General features: G+C 35.4%; 1 protein-coding gene across 1 annotated transcript in view; it reads left to right on the top strand.

The window, feature by feature from the left end:
- sdk (sidekick cell adhesion molecule) overlaps window positions 1–21,876 on the top strand; it is a 496,543-nt gene that overhangs the window by 149,373 nt on the left and 325,294 nt on the right. Inside the window, exon 11 of the mRNA XM_090407513.1 lies at window positions 14,587–14,730. Within this exon, the coding sequence (XP_090263639.1) occupies window positions 14,587–14,730 (144 nt within the window). The remainder of the gene's footprint in view (window positions 1–14,586; window positions 14,731–21,876) is intronic.

Genomic DNA, 21,876 nt, shown 5'->3' with positions numbered 1-21,876 from the left:
TTTTGCTAATCTTTCCTCACCCATTCTGTTTAAGTGACCATACCACCTGAGATTAGCTCTGCTAATGCATTCCAGGATGCTGACAATGTCAAGTTCTTTCCTAATATCCTCGTTTTTAATATGATATTGCCATTGATGCCATCTGTTCACGCCTATAATCTTTCTCAGGACTCTCATATCTGCGGTCTCTAATCTTTGGTCAAGTGTTTTATTTCTGGCCCAGCTCTCTGATTCATAAGTTAAAACTGGTTTGAACGCAGTCTTGTATATAGCTAATTTAGTGTTCCAACGAATTTCTCTCTTATTCCATATGAATTTATTCACTTGACTTCTCACCATACCAGCTTTGCTGATTCTGTTGTCTATTTCTATATTTAATTTACCATCTTCAGTAAAAATCGTGCCCTAGTAGCTGAAATGTTTTACTTGTTCCACAGGTTCTCCATTCACAACACAGTTGACATTTTCAATGATTCTGCCTATTTTCATTGTATTTTTGTCTTTTTATTGCTGACCTTCATACCATATCTATTACAACAGCTATTCAATTTAGTCAGAGAATCTTGCAGACTTGCAGCGGATTTATTTAGAAGTATAACATCGTCTGCATAAAGCAAAGAGCTGACATTAACATCTCCAATTCTGATATCATGTTTAATACCACTTTCCTTCATAATGTGATCCATAAAGATAATGAATAACAGAGGGGATAATGTACATCCTTGTCTCACACCAGATTTAACATTAAACCATCTTCCTGTACTTCCTTCAATTCTAACTGCTGACTTACAACTCAAATAAAGAGAAAGTATTGCTTGATATAATGCCCCATTGACACCATATAACTGTAGCATATTGAATGGCTTCTCTCTTGGCACCTTATCATATGCCTTTTCCAGATCGACAAAACTTAAATACAGATCTTTGTTATATTCCCATGCTTTCTCGACTATTTGTCGTAAAGTGAAGATCTGATCCTGACAGCCTCTATTTGGCCTGAATCCAGCTTGTTCTTCACCAAGCTTTTCTTCCATAATTCTTCTCAACCGTTTCTCAAGAATACTTGCATAGATCTTGCCAGGAACACTCAGTAGGGAAATGCCTCTGTAATTCTCACATTCAGTTTTATTTCCCTTTTTATATATGGGTACTATTAGAGCTCTACTCCAATCATCGGGAATTCGTCCCTCTGTTCTGGCTTTCTGAACTATGCAGTGCAGCCACTGTAAGACTTATCCCACCATACTTCAGCATTTCTGGTCGAATATCATCTACTCCTGCTGCCTTTCCACATTTCAAGCCTTTGATGGCTTTTTCTACTTCAAGTATGGATATGATTTCCGGACTGCATGCCTGGTCAGTGTTTTTTACCACTGTCCTGTCATCACTGCTTGTTTCATATAGCAGTTTTTCAAAGTAATTACTCCATACTTCAAGGATATCTTTTTCTCCCGTTTTCATGTCACCTTTATCATCTCTAACTCCTTTTACAGCACTCTTTCCTCCGTTCCTAAGCTTCTTCAACAACCTCCAGAATATTTTGCCACCTTCTTGATATTTATTTTCTATATTCTTGCCAAAGTCCTCCCATGACTTTTGTTTAGCTAGTTTTACACAGTGTTTAGCATTCTTGCATTTGTCTCTGTATTCTCTAAGAGCACAAGCTGACTTATTTGAGAGGAACTTTTGATATGCTTTCTTCTTTTCCTTCACTGCCTCTTTAACTTCCTGTGTCCACCAGGGAGTTCTGATTTTTTAATCCTTGCAGACAACCTCACCACATGCCTCTCTGGCAGAATCAATCAATGTTTTCTTCAGAGTTTGCCACTGAATCTCCAAGGTTGGATTCCTGTTCTCAAACTCTTTCATTTTCTTTTCAATAATCTTTCTGTATTTTAGTCTACAGTTCACATCCGAGAGCTGCTCAACTTTTATTCGCTTTAAAACTTTCTTACATGTTATTCTTTTCAATATGAAATTCAATTTTATCCTGCTCAAGACTAAATAGTGATCACTTCCAATTTCAAATCCTCTGTACACTCTGGTGTCCTGCACCAGGGAGAAAACATCACTATCAACAATAACATAGTCACTGAGACTTTTCTTATTCCTAGCCTCTTCTCTCCATGTGAACTTGTGCACATTTTTATGTTGGAACATGGTGTTAGTAATAACCAGTCCATGTCCTGAGCAGAAATCCAACAGATATTTGCCATTATTATTAGCTTTGCTCTTTTCTCCAAATTTTCCCAAAATATTTTTGAATGTCTCACAATCATTTCCTACTCTGCTATTTAGATCCCCAACAAGGACCAACTTTTCCCTTTTCATTGTGTCAGTTGCTTTTTCTAAAGCGTCAAAAAAATTCCTCCACTTCTACCTTAGTAGAACCTTCTGTGGGACCATAGGCAAATATAAGTCTCATTGTCCAGTTCCCAATTCTCATATTTGCCCACATTACTCTACTCGAGACCGACTGCCATTCAAGAAGATTAGCCTCATATTTTGTGTTGAATACTATGGCTACTCCTTCTTTTCCTTGATTGTCATTGACTGAATATAACATTTTGTATTTATTGCTCAATAAGATCTCGCCAGTTTTGGTCTTTTTTGTTTCAGTCACCCCTATTATGTCAATCTGGTACTTATCTAATTCCTCAGCTAGCTCCATTTCTTTGCCATTCAGGCTTCTTATGTTGATAGTACCGATCTTTAACTCTGGTGATGGGTTGGGGTTTGTTTTCAGATTTGTTCCAGTAGCTGACTTTTCGCTGTTCGCCCTGGTTCCCTGGCGAAAACAACGGGGGGGCCTTGTTTAACCGGGCGACGCCCCAGCCGGTATGAAATTTTGTCATGTTGTACTATCATTTTTTATTTTGGTTTAACCAATAAGAATACAATTTGGTCGGCTAAATCCCAAATTGCCAGCCCATCCTCGTTCGTTCGCTATCCAAGTAGATACCCAACAGGGTGCACCACGAGAAGGTGAGGATTGGACATTAGGTCCGAAGCCCTGGTCGGTTCTTCACATTCCTTTAAAGGCTATGTGGAGGTCTCCTCTCAGTTATACAGTTTTGACCCTTAAGCACCCCTAAAAGAAAGATGCTTTCTTATTTGTTTTCTCATTGTATGAAATATTTGATATATTTACAATGCATTATTTTAATACTCAGAGGCAAGCATGGTATAATTTTTCTTATTGTATGTTCGCTCTGTTATACAATGATAAGATGAAATATTTTATGTTCCAACTTATCAGGGTATAACAGCGGCACTTTGAACCTTTTTGAACTTTTGCAGTTAATTCTAAAATACAGTCTGGAGAACTCATTTCCAAATATTGTAATACTACTGCGAATTTTCTTCACAATTACTGTAAGTGTTGCTAGTTGTGAGAGGAGTTTTCTAAATAAAATTGATTAAGAATTACCTACATTACTATGAAATCGATGATTTTGCTAACAGAAAAGCAAGAAAAATAACATTTTAGAATGTTAAAATTAAAGTTTTACTTCAAAAATAAACATAGTGTTTTAATTTATTTCCCTATACGTCCTTTTAATTTTTTGTAGTATTTTTGGTGTGTATTGAGAGGAGCGGCAAAAGCTCTAGCTACACCACTGCTTGAGCATTTCTGGTCAAATATCATCTACTCCTGTTGCCTTTCTACATTTCAGTAATTGTAATTGATAGTCTGATTTTCTAAAGTTTTGAAAAATTAAGATCAAAATTAATGTCCATGTTTTGCAACTAATATAGGGAAAATGCACTGGTTTTTTCATATGCATTCCCACCAAGCTTTGTTTGTCTTTTGAATTCTTTTATGATATTTTGATCCTTTGATATCAATTGTCCTAAGTACCGTATATGTCGGCGTATAAGATGATTCTCAAATACTACAGAAAACCTCTTGAAATCATGGGTTGTCTTATACGGTGAGTATAAAAAGGAAAGTTTAATTTCTTGGATGAACATTTAGGTAATTACAATACATCATTATATAAGAAAATAGGCAGTGTTTCTAAACAAATCAGATTAATTTTTTGTTACATAAATTTATTTAAAATATTACAATAGATGTAAGTCTTAAAAAACAAGTAATAATTAACCACAATTTTCATGTTCATTTTCTTCTTCATCTGTTGAAAATAGTTCTTCAGATTCTATGTTTAAATGATCATCATATGGATTCCAGTTCGAATCTGGTGAATTGATTTCGTTTTCATCATCATCAGTATCCCACAACAGATCATCTTCCATACCATCCATAAGATTAGTGATACCACAGTTTTAAAAATTTTATTACAGTCTCTACTTTTACTTTATTCCAAGCTTTGATCACAAAATTGCACAACATATCAAGTGATGCAGCTTGCATAGATCCACCGTTCTTAAATGATTTTTCACCAGTCAGCATCGAATTATTCCACTCTTCTCGCATGTGATCTTTAAATGGTTTGTTCAAGCAGACATCTAATGGTTGCAATATAGAAGTTAAACCACCTGGTATAACAGCAATTTTTGTGTTATTTTTTTTCTAGAAGACTTTTAGTATTCTAGAAAATTTTATTAGACTTTAAATTTTATTTAAAGTCTAAATTCCTGTTCTCATCGCACAATTTTTCTTTGGTGGCAATTTTTTAAAAATATCTTCTTTCTTCCTCCATTCTCTTATGCTATGCAAAAAAAATAACGAATATGCATAGATATAAAAATAACAGATATAACAACAATACTTAACTTTGCATTAATACAAGAAAGAAGAAATTGAGGAGGGGTCGTCTTATACAACCGACATAAGCTTAAAATCTAAAAATAGCATAAAATTTAGGCCTTGTCTTATATGCCGACATATACGGTATATATATATATAAATATATATATGTATATAGAGGTTTTTTTTTACTTGAACTTGGTTTTTAGTCTCTGACACAATTTGGTATTACTCCTGTATTCCAACATATTTTGTGAAAGGCCAGCTGATTTAATTGTCTAGATAAATGAAGTTTCAAATTACCATATTGTCTTGCATGCTATCTGTTCACCATGAATAATCACTAGTATATAAAAATTCACTTTGTGCAATTTCATCATCATTGATTGTTATTGTCTTTGGTTTTATCTTTAAGCCAGCTGTTTAGCTGCATTTTGGAGTTCACAGATAAGCATCTGTAATTCATGTGAACTTGAATCAGTAAAGATAGCTTCATCATCTGCAAAGCGTAAATGGCTTAAATATCTCCCATTTATTTTTCAGACACCTTTTTCTTCTCTCAAGAAGATTCAACATTTATTCTAAATATACTGTGCATAAGTTTATTAATATTGTTCTCTTGTCTTAATTGCATCTCTGTATTTCCACACTGGAGATGCTTCTATTAAAATGAATTGTTGTTAATGTATTGGTGTATGCTGATTTCATGGTAATTAATGTGGCTCCACTTGTTAATTTTTTGTAGTGCTTTAAGCATTGCACAATTTTTTTATTGAAATCACGAGCTATTCTAATTCTTTACTTTTCACTAATCGACACTATGTAAATGACTGCCATTATCCATTGTGCTCTCAGTTATCAATCAGAAAAATAAATCACTGAAATATAATTTTAAATTTAATGTACTGTGTGAAAATTAACATATCTAATTGGTCATGGTGGCAGATTGCATCTCACATTATCGTGAGCCAGTGTTTGGTTTGATTTGATTCATCAAAACAGCCATAATGATTTTTGCAACTTTGGTACTTTTAGTTAACTAGTACTAAATAGTTAAATTAATCAAAATATTTCAACTAATAATGCAAGCAATCAACTGCTAAACACATGGCTACATAGCCATGATACTCATTAAGGTTCAAACAGTTTATTCCAAGAAACTATACTTTATAAAATTAGTCAATAATAAAATTATTACGATGTGCATTCAAATGTTTTGCATTTTCTGAAATACCAATAATGATTGCTAATTTATTTTATTTATTTCGTATCCAAACACAAGTAGTACAGTAGTAAGTAAGTGGTACAACATGATTTACAACAAATTAGGATATATTACAATGAGGTTAGCTTAGATTTGGTAGGTGAATTATACAGGGAATAATAATTAAATATGAAAAAAAGGAAACTATACATAACTCATATACAACAATTGATTGTATGAATAAAAAAATGATTGCTAATGAGCTTACAGATAGGGGAGTGACCATCCAGATATGGAGGTTAACTTAAAAATAAGCAGAAGCAATGCTCATCTTATCCATCAAATTATCAGTCATGGACCAACAGTGATAGTTTGCTAACGTGATGTGGGGAAGCAGGGCTAGCAACACTGTCTCAAGCCAGAATCTCACATTATCCTGTGACAGCATTATGGCATGGTGAGGCATTGCTACCATAGCTCTAGCAAGAACACACTCTACAGAAGTAGCAACTTTAGAGTACCCTTTGCCAAGTGGATGAGCAACTGTGCTGTCAGTGATGGAAGTATCTGGCAGGTGGATGAATTGCCATAACCCAATCAATGGCTAGCAACCCCAGCCACATACTAGTTATTGCTGCAGCTGTATCAGAGGATTGGCAAACTGGCTATAGTGAAATTCTGGCAAGGTTTCATGGATATGATATCGAAGTTTAATGAAAATGCTACTGCATTCAGTGGAGTTGGTGCACCTGGCCCAAAACCACAGGGGGATACAGAATGAAAATTTGGCTATGTTGTCATCAAGAAGACATTTTCACATCTCAACTGTAAACATCAGAATACTGCATAAGACTGCTATGCTGAGGCTTCTCAAAGAGGAGCTAAAACACTTTAGGTGGAATGTGATCAGAGATTCTGTTATGAAATATAACAGGTAAAAAAAAAAAAAGAAAATGCAGCAACTGATATAGGACTCATTTCTTCAAGAATCCTATTCATGAGGTTTAAAGCAAAAGAAAAGAATGTTATATTAAGGTTGTCCAGGTTTATGCACCAAACCATTTCATGAAAGAGAGGCATATACAAAATTTTTAGAATTGTAAGAGGAAATAGATTATACAAACAAGAGAGATCCTGATAATCTTAGGAGATTTTAATGGAAGTTGGACTATTTTCTCTTATGCCGATGTTAAGGGAAAATTTGGAATGGGAGAAATTTATTTATTTATTCATATGGAGTTTCCTCCCTTTTCTCCCTCGTTCCTATTGGGGCGAGTTGAGCCCCTCATGAGGGGGTTAAGTATTTATGGCTGTAGATCCGTGTGTTCATGAGGCCGGTTTGCCTGCTTGCAGGATGAAAAACTGCAGATAAACTGGGGGGGGGGGGAACCTTGTTATCCATGCCCAAGACCAGCTAACTTGGCTATGGCGGAAGATCCTTAAACTCCTCACGTCGGCGACGGGAATCAAACCCAGGACACTCCTTCCCCAGGCATATGGGTGCGAAGCGCAAAGCCACTAGGTTAACCGTGCAAACAATGGAAGAAATGAATGACAGAGAAGAAATGCTACTAAATTTCTGTAAATTTATCTATTTTATCACCAGTAAAATGTTTTATGATAGGGAAAGTCATTAATACACTGGACCTCACCCAGTGGAGAAGTCAAGAACTGCATAGACTATATATTAATTAAAGATAGAAAAGCTCAGTTCAAAATGTAAAAATACTCAAGAAAATAGATAATGGATACAGATCATGAACTTCTTACAGCCAAAATAAATCAAATTTGCCAAGAAGAAAATAGCTCCTGTGAAATAATAGACATTAAAATCAGCATACAAGCATCAATATGGAAAACTGATTCAGGGAAACTTGGAGCAATAAGAGAAGAAGACAAAGGAAATTGCTGGAATTGAGGTAAAAGAAAAATGCTAAACACAGCAGCAAGGATCCTAGTTTACTCCAAAAAGAGTAACATTGAATGGATGATAGGAGACTATTTTGGAAATAGTTCAGGAGAAGAAGAGAAAGGTGAAAATCAAGTTATTAGTAAAAAAAAAACACTCCTGAAAACAGAATAATAGTAAAATGCAGAGAAATAAAGAACAATCCAATGGATGAATGAAAAAAAGCAGAAGAATGCAAAGATGCATTTTCAAAACCTAACACCAGAACTTTGTACAAAGCAATCAACCAAATTGCAAAGTGCTACTTCTCTTACCCCATCACTATGCTTAATGGAGACAAGGTGACAGGAAACTCAACAGAAATAGAAATATTCTGGACAAAACACTTTTCTCATAATTACTCAAAAATACGAATATCTTTCATCAGGCCTATTATATTGCACAAAAAGATCAAACAGAAGTCAAATTGAAAATTCTAAGAGCAGAAATTATCATAGCAATAAAATAAATGAAGAATGAAAAGGTACCTTGACTGGATGGCATACCAAAAGAATTGCAGGAGTCGAAGGGACTATACAATACTTGAACTATTTATACAACGTAATATTAGAAAAAGAGGAATTTCCCGATGACTGGGGACTCAGTGAAATCACCCTAATACATAAAAAAAAAGGAGATAAAAGAAAATACAGCAACTTGACAGTTATAGACCCATATCCTTGCTGAACCTACAAGATATTTATTAGAATCATTCAAAACAGAATAAATAAAGATTATGAAGTAATGGATGAAGAACAAATGGGATTGGGAGATAGAAGATGAACAAGTGATACAAAATTGAATATCCTACAAAGGTATGTCTAAAATTATTCTTTCCATATGTTTCCATAGGATGTGGAAAAGAAGATGAAAAGTTTATAGGACCACATGGCCTAGGAGAAAGAAATAGAAGAGGAGAGAGATTAGCTGAATTTGCTGCAGCTGAACAACTCTTTATCATGAACACTTTTTTCAACAAACGCCTAGGAAGAAGATGGACTTGACAATCACCGAATTGAGACACAAAAAATGAAATTGACTACATTTTAACAGACTGTAAAATACTGGTACAATAGGCGAAATATACTTCAACATAGATTCTGACCCCAGACTCCTCAGAGCCATTATAAGAATAGACCACAAAAAAGAACAACATATCAGGGCAACATCAAACCATAAAAGACAACCCAAACAAATAGACTACCAAAAGTTCAGGAAGTACATAGAAGAGACCGAATGGACTATTAAAAAACTGTTACGTAAATGATGACTATATTGATTTTATTTATAAATTCGACAAGTGCAAGAAAAAATCAGAAATTCCTGTGAAACAAAAGAAAAGAGAACGACTCTCACCTCAAACTATAAAACTACTGTAAAAGAGAAAAGAACTGAAGAAATCTGAAGAAAATTTTCTAGAATACAAAATTATCTGTAAGTTACTAAGGAAAAGAATTCCATAAGACTACAAAGCTTTCAGGATACACAAATTAAGAGAAGCAGTGCAGGCAAAAACCAGCCTGAAAAAAATAGAGAAAGACTTAAATTTTAAACAGTCAATTCCATCTGCTTTACAGGATCAAAATGGAGAAAAACATCCTAATAGAAAAAGGATAGAAGAAATTGTGCAGAATTTTTATAATGATCTCTATGCAACTAAGTGCCAAGTTTCAGAACCAATCATTCCAAAATCAAGCAATATACCAGATTACTTCCAGAAGAAATAGAACATGCCCTTAAGAAAATGAGTAAAGGTAAAGCCTCAGGACTTGATCATGTTAAAGCTGAAGAAATCCAACAAGGTGGACCAATTATTTTCAAAGCCTAGGCTGCCAGATTCACGTGGTACTTCAAAGAAAGAAAGAAAGATTCCAGAGGAATGGAAAACCTTAAAAACCATACTTCTATTCAAAAAAGTGAACAAGGAAGACATGAAAAACTATCGTCCAATCTATCTACTCTCTCACATATATATATATAAGATCATGAACAGAGTAATACTGAACAGAATCCAAAACACTTTAGAAGACAACTCCAGCAGGAGAGTAGGCAGGATTCAGAAGAGGCTTCTCCACAATAGATCATATCTAGGTCATTTCACAACTAAGCAGAGAATACCGAATCCCTCTATGTTTCCTCTTTATTGATTTTAAAAAAGCATTTGATACCATAGAACACAATGCAGTCATCAATGCCTTACTGGAAATAAATGTGGACCCTACTTATATCCACATGATAAAAGAAATTAACAAAAATCAGACATCATCATCATCATTATTAACTTCCTATCTACAATTTTCCTCCAAATCAGTCTGTTCCTTGTCAAGACTCCAACATTATCAGATCTTATATTTCTATCATCTAAGGCACTTTGTACCGTATCAATCCACCTATATCTTGGTCTTCCTCTGGGTCGTTTTCCAGCCAACCTGGCAGAGAACACTTGTTTTGCTAATCTTTCTTCTCCCATTCTATTTAAGTGACCATACCACCTGAGATTAGCTCTGCTAACGCATTCCTGGATGCTGACAATGTCAAGTTCTTTCCTAATATCCTCATTTTTAATATAATATTGCCATTGATGCCATCTGTTCACGCCTCTAATCTTTCTTAGGACTCTCATATCTGCAGTCTCTAGTCTTTGGTCAAGTGTTTTACTTCTGACCCAGCTCTCAGATCCATAAGTTAAAACTGGTTTGAACACAGTCTTGTATACAGCTAATTTAGTGTTCCGACTAATTTCTTTCTTATTCCATATGAATTTATTCATTTGACTTCCCACCATACCAGCTTTGCTGATTCTGTTGTCTATTTCTATATTTAATTTACCATCTTCAGTAAAAATCGTGCCTAAGTAGCTGAAATGTTTTACTTGTTCCACAGGTTCTCCATTCACAACACAGTTGACATTTTCAACGATTCTGCCTATTTTCATTGTCTTCGTCTTTTTATTGCTGACCTTCATACCATATCTATTACAACAGCAATTGAATTTAGTCAGAGAATCTTGCAGACTTGTAGCGGTTTTATTTAGACGTATAACATCATCCGCATAAAGCAAAGAGCTGACATTAACATCTCCAATTTTGATATCAGGTTTAATACCACATTCCTTCATAATGTGATCCATATAGATAATGAATAACAGAGGGGATAATGTACATCCTTGTCTCACACCAGATTTAACATTAAACCATCTTCCTGTACTTCCTTCAATTCTAACTGCTGACTTACAACTCAAATAAAGACTAAGTATTGCTTGATATAATGCCCCATTGACACCATATTACTGCAGTGAATTGAATATCTTCTCTCTTGGCACCTTGTCATATGCCTTTTCCAAATCAACAAAACTTAAATACAGATCTTTGTTATATTCCCATGCTTTCTCAACTATTTGTCGTAAAGTGAAGATCTGATCCTGACAGCCTCTATTTGGCCTGAATCCAGCTTGTTCTTCACCAAGCTTTTCTTCCACAATTCTTCTCAACCGTTTCTCAAGTATACTTGCATAGATCGTGCCAGGAACACTCAGTAGGGAAATACCTCTGTAATTCTCACAGTCAGTTTTATTTCCCTTTTTATATATAGGTACTATGAGAGCTCTGTCCAATCTTTCTGAACTATGCAGTGCAGCCACTGTAAGACTTTTATACCACCATACTTCAGCATTTCTGGTCGAATATCATCTACTCCTGCTGCCTTTCCACATTTCAAGCCTTTGATGGGTTTTTCTACTTCAAGTATGGATATGTATTCCTGATTGTATGCCTGGTCAGTGTTCTTTATCACTGTGCTGTCATCACTGCTTGTTTCATTTAGCAGTTATTCAAAGTAATTACTCCATACTTCAAGGATATCTTTTTCTCCTGTTTTCAAGTCACCTTTATCTAACTATATCTAACTCCTTTTACAGCACTCTTTCCTCCATTCCTAAGCTTCTTCAACAACCTCCAGAATATTTTGCCACCTTCTTGATATTTATTTTCTATATTCTTGCCAAAGTTCTCCAATGACTTTTGTTTAGCTAGTTTTACACACTGTTTAGCTTTCTTACATTTGTCTCTGTATTCTGTAAGAGTAAAAGCTGACTTATTTGCCAGGAACTTTTGATATGCTTTCTTCTTTTCCTTCACTGCCTCTTTAACTTCCTGTGTCCACCAGGGAGTTCTGATTTTTTTATCCTTGCACACAACCTCACCACATGCAGAATCGATGTTTTCTTCAGAGTTTGCCACTGAATCTCCAAGGTTTGATTCCTGTTCTCAAACTCTTTCATTTTCTTTTCAATAATCTTTCTGTATTTTAGTCTACAGTTCACATCTGAGAGCTGCTCAACTTTTATTCGCTTTAAAACTTTCTTACATGTTATTCTTTTCAATATGAAATTCAATTTTATCCTGTTCAAGACTAAATAGTGATCACTTCCAATTTCAAATCCTCTGTACACTCTGGTGTCCTGCACCAGGGAGAAAACATCACTATCAACAATAACATAGTTACTGAGACTTTTCTTATTCCTAGCCTCTTCTCTCCATGTGAACTTGTGCACATTTTTATGTTGGAACATGGTGTTAGTAATAACCAGTCCATGTCCTGAGCAGAAATCCAACAGATATTTGCCATTATTATCAGCTTTGCTCTTTTCTCCAAATTTTCCCAAAAAATTTTTGAATGTCTCACAATCATTTCCTACTCTGCTATTTAGATCCCCAACAAGGACCAACTTTTCCTTTTTCATTGTGTCAGTTGCTTTTTCTAAAGCGTCAAAAAATTCCTCCACTTCTACCTTAGTAGAACCTTCTGTGGGACCAGAGGCACAAATAAGTCTGGTTGTCCAGTTTCCCCATTCTCATATTTGCCCACATTACTCTACTCGAGACTGACTGTCATTCAAGAAGATTAGCCTCGTATTTTGTGTTGAATACTATGGCTTCTCCTTCTTTTCCTTGATTGTCATTGCCTGAATATAACATTTTGTATTTATTGCTCAGAAAGATCTCACCAGTTTTGGTCTTTTTTGTTTCAGTCACCCCTATTATGTTGATCTAGTACTTATCTAATTCCTCAGCTAGCTCCATTTCTTTGCCAATCTGGCTTCTTATGTTGATAGTACCGATCTTTAACTCTGGTGATGTTGAGTTGGGGTTTGTTTTCAGATTTGTTCCAGTAGCTGACTTTTCGTTGTTCGCCCTGGTACCCTGGCGAAAACAATGGGGGCCTTGTTTAACCTATTGACCCCGCAGCCGGCATGAAATTTTGTCATGTTGTACCATCATTTTTTATTTTGGTTTAACCAATAAGAATACAATTTGGTTGGCTAAATCCCAAATTGCCAGCCCATCCTCGTTTGTTCAGTATCAAAATAGATACCCAACAGGGTGCACCACGAGAAGGTGAGGATTGGACATTAGGTCAGAAGCCCTGGTCGGTTCTTCACATTCCTTTAAAGGCTATGTGGTGGTCTCCTCTCAGTTATACAGCTTTGACCCTTAAGCACCCCCAAAAAAAAAATCAGACATAAATAACTCTATTTGATCAACCTATAAATATAGATATAAAGAGAGGGATCTGCCAAGACGATGTGATCTCCCCAAATCTATTTACCAGCACTTTAGAATACATTCCGAAAAAAAATAGATTGAAACAGAGGAATAAGCATAGATTGTGAAAAGCTTCAAATTCTTATGTTTGCCGATGATCTAGTACTGATATCCCACAACCCAAAAGACCTAGAAGAAATGGGTGAAAAAGTATACACAAACAGCAGTAAGATAGGCTTCGAAATGAATCTAAAAAAAACAAAATGGATCAAAAACATCTACACAAGTGACAGTCACCTATGTATTGATAACATCCCTATAGAACAAGTTGACTCATACAAGTACTTAGGACAAACAATAAAAATGAATAACGATTTATTTGAAGAACTAGCAAAAAGAAAGCAAGCTGTGGCTATCATTCAACAGACTAAAAGAAACACTTACTGATCAAAATCTTGACATCTCTCCGAAGGCAAAACTATTTAATAGTGATATTCTACCATCACTCACATATGGATCAGAAACATGGCACGACAAGAAAAGAAGAAGAGACTATCAGAATAACTCAGCGTGCAATAGAATGCAGGATTTGTAACATCAGCTGAATGGAACAGTTAGAAACACGGAACTAAGAAAGAGATCAGGCATAAAAGATGTGGTAACTGCAGTATATGAAAGCAAGATGAGATGGGCAGGTCACAGCCAGACTCAACGATAACAGATGGACATATAGAATACTCAACTGGCAACCAAGAATAAAGAGAAAACTAGGAAGACCACCTACAAGATGGGAAGATCCACTAGTGAAATCTATGGGTATAACATGGAAGAGAGAGGCTCAAGATCGAGATCGTTGGAGGCATCTTTGTAACCTGCACTCATGGAGAAATCCTGAGTGAAACACGGGTCCATGTAATCAAGGTAATATGTTTGCCATGTATATATGTCTCTAAAATATCAATAATGTCTTAAATAAATTGAATAAAAAAAGCCAGTGACATTATACAAGGAGTATTCCTAAAGAAAAATAGGCAAAATAGCCATAAAATTAATATTAATCACAATATTTTGATTGACAATGTAGTACTTCTTTAAAGTGGGTTTGTTAGTGAAAATTTTCACTTTGCTTTTTAAATAACCAATAATAAACAGATCTGAATTAATTTTTATCTTTTAGAATTGCCTCATCCTCCAAATAATGTGAAGGCATCTCTTCTAAATACTATTCCTAAAAGTGTTAATATCAGCTGGAATAAAGCTTTTGATGGAAATAGTCTTATTAATTACTACATCATACAGATGAGAATTGTTCCAACTCCAGGTAAATGGTTTAATATTTGCTTTCAAGAAATAAATATTCATCTGTTTTCACATTGAGAGTAGAAATTTTATTTTAAATATCATTTAATAATATCTTATATCAGTGATCCTTCAAGGGTATTATAAACATACTTATGAGACCCCTAACCTCCATTTTGCAGATACATCTGTTAAAATGGGTGCTGCAGTCCTACTGCTAGCTAGTACACGTCTGTATGTAGTACCAAATCATTAACGAGCCAGGAGGCTTCATGGTCATCGGGTGCATAATCCTACTGCCACATACTCTGCCAGCTGCTCAGGTTGTGCCTAATGAGGATGTCATATTCAAGAGCCTCTCCTTTTACTGCATGTCTTTCCTTTATCCTTTCATCAGATTCATAATTAATAATGAAAGGATAAAGTAGAGACAACAAACAATGATAATGTCACTGTGATCAAATTAAACCTCCATCAAAATCTGCATCCATGACATAATGACAAATCATTTAAAATAGTGGTGCTGCTGGCTGACTGCCAGCCTTCATCCATCATCATCACTTATAGACAATACCTCCTACTTTTGTCAGAAACTCACCTTTAATGTCTCAACTTTTGCGATTTATTTTGCTACAAGGGTGGCACCTATAGTTTTGTGAGACCTGACATTGCTTGCCAGAGAATACCCAATTCAGAACACCTGCTTTGACTTCTTTTGGCTGAAGGTTTCCTCACTCCATTCAGTGACATTCATCTGCTGTTTACTGCTTTCCAAATCCCCAAAACCACTCGGACCTTGTCACCTCCCTATCCATGGACCTCAACCTTCTGCAACCCAGCTATCTAAATAGTGAAGTCATCTCCCTAGGTGATGACTTCACTTCACCAAGTGAAAAGGGAAACGTCCCCTTTTCAAACACTACTGATCTAGCTGAATGAGATACAAAAGTTCTTGCTATAAGCAATGATATAATGCAAATTGTACACCTACCTTTCCAAGTAACCTTCTCCACTCTCTCAATATCCCTGATCTTATTTTTAACTAGTATACCTTCTCTAGCACCAAATCGGAGATTTGGTAGAGCAGGCCTGCACAACATACGACTTGCAGACCACATGCGGCCCACAGTGCTATTTATTTTGGCCCATCTGCCTGATTGAAATTATTTAATCATACGGGGAAATATTAAATTAGACTATTTTTTCCTAGCATTGAATTCAATTTTTACTAAGACTGCATTTTTACGTTTATGCGATTAATATCACAATCATGTTTCTTTCAACTCGACAATAAATTGCATTTGGAGTTATTGCCACTGTCGTATTTAATAAATTATTACAATCGCTTCGAGGTTTTGTTAGCGCTAGTGTCGCTGCGGGAAAATTCAAAGTTACATCTCCGTGATAACGACTTGATGTCTACGAACGAGAATGAATCGTATTACACAAAGTTGGCCGTGCCTTGACTGGCTTTGGCAGTGTAGTGGTTGGTTGTAGCTGGAGCAATACATTACATAACTGTTATCATAACCTGCATTATTGTGAGTCTTTTATCATTAGTTTTTTTGTAATTAATATTGTCAATCTCGACACAATGAGTTTAAGTAAAAAGCGTAAAATAGATTCGGAACATCGAGCATTTAAGGACAAAATAGTGTGCATTGTCTGCTGGGAATCTATCGCTGTGCCGAAAGAGTACAATTTGAGACATCATTTTGAATCGAAACATCCTAACCTTGGCAAGTTGGATGCAAGTGAAAAGCAAATAAAAGCAGCAAAGTTATTGAAAGTCCTTAGCAGTGAGCAACAAGCCTTTAAAAAAGTGACATCTGCAAATGAAGTTGCCACAAAGTTAAGCTTAAAAATATCACAAGAAATAGTTTGTGCTGGCAAATCATTTACTGAGGGAGAGTTGATAAAAAAAAGTGTTTGATGATTGCCGTTTTCGAATTGTGTCCTGATAAGAAAAATAATTTTGAAAATATCAGTTTGTTCCGTATGACTGTTCAGTGCAGGGTGGTCTATATTGCTGAGGATCCTGCAAAAATCAGTGAATTTGTCTATTATTCGCTTGCTATGGATGAAAGTACTGACATGAAAGATACTGCACAGCTATTAATATATGTAAGTGGCGTTAATAAGAATTTTGAGGTGACAGAGGAGCTTGCTGGTTTGTGTTCAATGAGAGGAAGAATAAAAAGAAAGGAGATTGCAGAAAATGTAAAGATATGTGTAACCGAAAAACTATCCTTAAACTTCAAGAATTTAGTAGCAGTTTGCATTGATGGTGCCCCATCTATGTGTGGAAAAAATGTTGGTGCTGTAACATTTATTGAACAGTATGCAGGTAAACCATTGACAAAATTTCACTGCCTAATTCATCAGCAGGTGTTATTCAAAGGGTTTGCATTTTGATCATGTGATTAAAGTAGTATTTGCTTTGATCAACTATATTCGAGCTCGGGATTTGAAACACAGAATGTTTAAGTCATTTCTAGAAGAAAATGATGCCAAGTATGGGGATCTACCATACCACACTGATGTACGTTGGTTGAGTCGCGGTAAAGTTTTGTCACTCTAAAAATGAACTAGTCGAATTTTTGGAATCTCAAGAAGATATGGAAAAATTCTCAGAAATAATGGATGAAGAATGGAATCAAGATTTATTTTTCTTGTGTGATATTTTGGGTCACTTGATTGTCCTTAACTTACAGCTTCAAGAAAAAAATAAGTTTGCTTTTCAGTTAATGTTTCTTATAATGGCATTCAAAATGAAATTAAGTTTCAAAATTGTTGATTCTTGACCACAAGGATTAATGAGAATAAACTATTATTTAGATATTGGTCAAGTGTAGGTGAATAACTATTTTAATTGCCAACTAGTTTCGCTGGCTTATGCTGTCGGCTTCATCAGGGTACAATCAGGAAAGCAAAGAAAACAAAAATTACAAGCTAAATATTAACTTCATTGCCAGTTAACGTTTAGCTTGTATTTTTTGTTTTCTTTGCTTTCCTAATTGTACCCTGATGAAGCCGACAGCATAAGCCAGCAAAACTAGTTGGTAATTAAAATAGTTATTCACCTACACTTGACCAATATCTAAATCATAGTTTATTCTCATGAAATTAAGTTTGTTTGAAAATCAACTTGCTAAGGGGAATATGTCACATTTCTTATTTTGCCGACAGAATATTCCATCAGAATATCATTCAATGGTGGGATGAATTCTGATGGAATGATATTCCATCAGAATATCATTCAAAAATATAAGAAGCACATATTACTTCTAAGTGAGGAGTTTCAGAAAAGAATGCCATTGAGTAATGAAGACGAAGTCCGCATAAAAGTGATTGAGGATCCATTTTCTGTCGAAGGAAGAAATCTACCTGCTGAACTCCAGATGGAAGTTATTGATCTCCAGTGTTCTGAAAACTATCGGGTCAAGCATAGGGAGAGTACTTTACAAGAGTTTTATTCTATTCTGGATCAGGATAAATTTAAAAGTTTGTTGGATACTGCCTACCAGGTATTTTGTATGTTTAGGAGCACATATACTTGTGAACAAACATTTTCGATCATGAACTTGAACTAAACCAAACAGCGTTCATCTTTAAGTGATATCAATTTAGAGACCATATTAAGAACGGCCACTTCAAACATGACACCAAACTTTGATAAAATAGTGGCAACAAAGAAATGTAATGTATCACATTGCGACATTCTAAATGTCACAATGTGACATTCAGTCACTGATATTTCAGTGACTGAATATCGATACTGAATTCCGAGAATAAGTGTGATATTCTCAGCGAAATTATTAGTGAACTTTGTGTTTATGTTTAAGTGGTTTTGTATTGAGAAATTTTGCAGCTGTATCTGTTTGTAAATAATTTTGATTATAATTTTAATTGTAACTCTGTAAAAAATTTAAATATGCATATTAATTAGTATTTACTGTAGACCTACTAACAAATTTACTTAAGCTTAGCTGCAGTGGACTAGTCTAAGATTCAAGGTCCGAAGTGATCTGAACCTTGATCAGGTGGTCCAAGTTGGATTTGGCCCTCAAAGACAATCAAGTTGTGCGGGACTGCTGTAGAGGTTACTTCTTCAATTAGTAACTCATATCATAATCTTTTGCAGGTTTCATTTCACAAAGAGCATCCTCCTTCCAGTCATTCCTAGCCTCATGTTCTTTGGCTCTACAGTGGTACCAAGTGGGATGACTTTCAGAACTTCTAATCTTTCTTTCCATAGTTTGACTACTGCTTCTGACCCAAACACCTACTCTGTAGAGCAAGTCACTGAGATTATTTGTACTGGTATGAAGGTCTTCATCCCTGATTCTACCCAAAATTCTCATTCACTTTTCAATATCCAGTTCAACAGAAAATGTATCAAATGAAGACAAAAATTCATCTTTCCACAGGTGGCTCGCAACACAAACTCCAGCTTCTTACTCAGTTTATGCTAAAGCATGCAATAAATGCACAACAGTTTTCTTCCTCATCTGCCTAAGGTGGGTTGAGGCTACTCTGAACAGTAATTTTCCAGTTACTGTTCAGTCAGCCATCAGAAAATCCAAATCAGACTTCATAAAGATCAGTAGCAGAAAATTCCCCTCCTGTCCGAATGAAAGCTGTGCCTTCTAATCTCTTACAAAGACCGTCAGATGCAACTTTTGCTCATCAGTACTCCCACCTCTGTCATCGAGACAGTACCACTATTATGGCACCTAAACACAAAGTGATTTCCTGCCATCAATCTTTTCTGCAAGGTTCTGCATATGTGACCAAGGCAGATTGCTTCTTACCATATCAATAACTGAGCACTATATGCTTCCTGTGAATTTTTGGCAAAAAAGAAATCAGAAAAATACTAAACAACTTAGTTATTTAAATCTTCTGGTCCTGCTGGCATCTCTCCTCATACATTGTGCTTCAGAGCATATGTTGCTTCCTAATATGGAAGCAACATATGTTGAAACTATACCAAGTCATCAACAGTCAACTTCACTATTTAGACCTCACTTCTCTACTTAGAGGCTCACTTATATGGATTCCACCAATCTATATCCTCTTAATCTACACTAAACACCACTGGACATGTTCTTTGGAAAGGTATGGAGAAATACGTGCTGTTGCTTTTGATCATGTTTGGCATTGAAGTCTGCTAAACAAATTGCCTTCCTTTGGTCTACCTGTCACTTTATGTAATTGTATAGCCAGCTTTCTCTCAGGTTGTTCATTGCATGTCATGGTGGATGGCACCCTCTCTTTGAGATTTTGCTGATGATAGTATACTCCATTCATCCTACTCTTTTAACAAACCCTTTTAGTGCTCAGATCAAACCTTAGTGTCCAAGCTTCAATATCATCTATAGTGAGTATTTAAACCCTGATATCTATATCATTGTCTGATGGGGTAAGGATAACCTGGTCACCTTCAGTGCAACCACAATTCAGTCTTGCATTTTTTCACACAAAAGGACCTCAGCTTACATTCCATTACCCTTAGTAATACAATACACCAGTCAACAGATAAGATCATATCTCTCTCTTTCTCTTTGTGGACTGACATTACCTCCAACCTCTGCTGTCATAAACACATCATCAATAGCTTCCTCCATCTCTAAAAAAACTAGACATTCTCTTCCACTCAAGATGCTGTTTTTCATCCACTCAACTAATTACACTTAATCCCATATTTGCCCTGTTTACAATATTGTTTATATTTTTGGGTAATGCACCTCCTTACTTTAATTTCTGTTTTTTTTTAAAATTTTTTTTTTTTATTTCCTTTTTTAAACTGATTGTTGTATGTGTCTTGTATTCCTATTCTTTCATTTGCTTGCTGTTCCACACACTGATGCTGTACTGTTATTTTTAGTACGAAATATTTGCATTTTCATTAATGTTTATTACCATGGTTATGAAATTTTGTTGTTTTACACAAAATTGGAATGTTACCAAAGGTGCATTATCAATACAGACTTGTACAGTTCTCTGCAAGCATTAGATTAATTGATCCAATATTTTATTCTCTGTTATGGAGTCTCAGTTTAGTTGTGTAGCTTTCTTGGATTCCAAATTATGTGGAATTGCAGGAAATGATGCTGCAGTTTGGTCAGCTTGTTCTCTAAGATACAATTACATGTCTGTCCCCTGTATCGATTATAGGCAGATATTTACGATGAAAACCGTTATCCCAGTGACAAACATTATAGAATGGAGAGACTACCAACAAGCTATACCAGATCAAGCCTGAAATTAGGGCAGTCTAATCTATGCAAGAACTGTATAGATGAGATACTTGTTCAATTTCACATAGGTTGCATTCATCATACATGCGCTTCTTCCTATTGAGGTTAATGACATGTTTAAAAGAATTATAAATACAGAGGAAAACTCATATTAAAACTTATTTATTGTAGAATTTTTGCCTAAGTGTCATAGGCATCATCATCAGTACAGGATCACAGAATGGTAATTAACATCAGTTTCCAGATATGAACTCTCAAGGGATACTCAGGCTACTATGATACTACATAATTAAATCATCATCATTATCATCATCAAATTCCTGATAAGAACCCACAAGGGGTGTACAGGATAGTACTACATGGAAAACTTACATCATTACTAACCCCCTATCTACAATTTTCCTCCAAATCAATCTTTTACCAGTCAAGACTCCAACATTATCAGATCTTATATTTTCATCTTCTAAGGCACTTTTTACTCTATCAATTCCACCTATATCTTGGTCTTCCTTTGGATCTTTTTCCTGCCAACCTGGCAGAGAACACTTGTTTTGCTAATCTTTCCTCTCCCATTCTGTTTAAATGCTAATCTCAGGTAGTATGGACACCACCTGAGACTTGCTCTGTTAACACATTCCTGGATGCTAATAGTGTAAAGTTCTTTTCTAATATACTCATTTTTAATATGATATTGCCACCAATGCCATCTATTCATGTCTAATTACGTCTAATCTTTCTCAGAACTCTCATGTCCGTGGTCTCTAGTCTTTGGTCAAGTGTTTTACTTCTAACCCAGCTCTCAGACCTGTATGTTAAAATTGGTTTGAACACTATCTTGTATACAGCTAATTTAGTGTTTTGACTAATTTCTCTCTCTCTCTTATTCCATATAAATTTATTCAGTT

Source organism: Typopeltis vanoorti, chromosome 17 (assembly GCF_054136105.1).
Source record: "Typopeltis vanoorti isolate ZY-2024b chromosome 17, IOZ_Tvanoo_1.0, whole genome shotgun sequence".
Classification (NCBI taxonomy): domain Eukaryota; kingdom Metazoa; phylum Arthropoda; class Arachnida; order Uropygi; family Thelyphonidae; genus Typopeltis; species Typopeltis vanoorti.
This window is presented reverse-complemented; position numbering and strand designations above follow the sequence as displayed.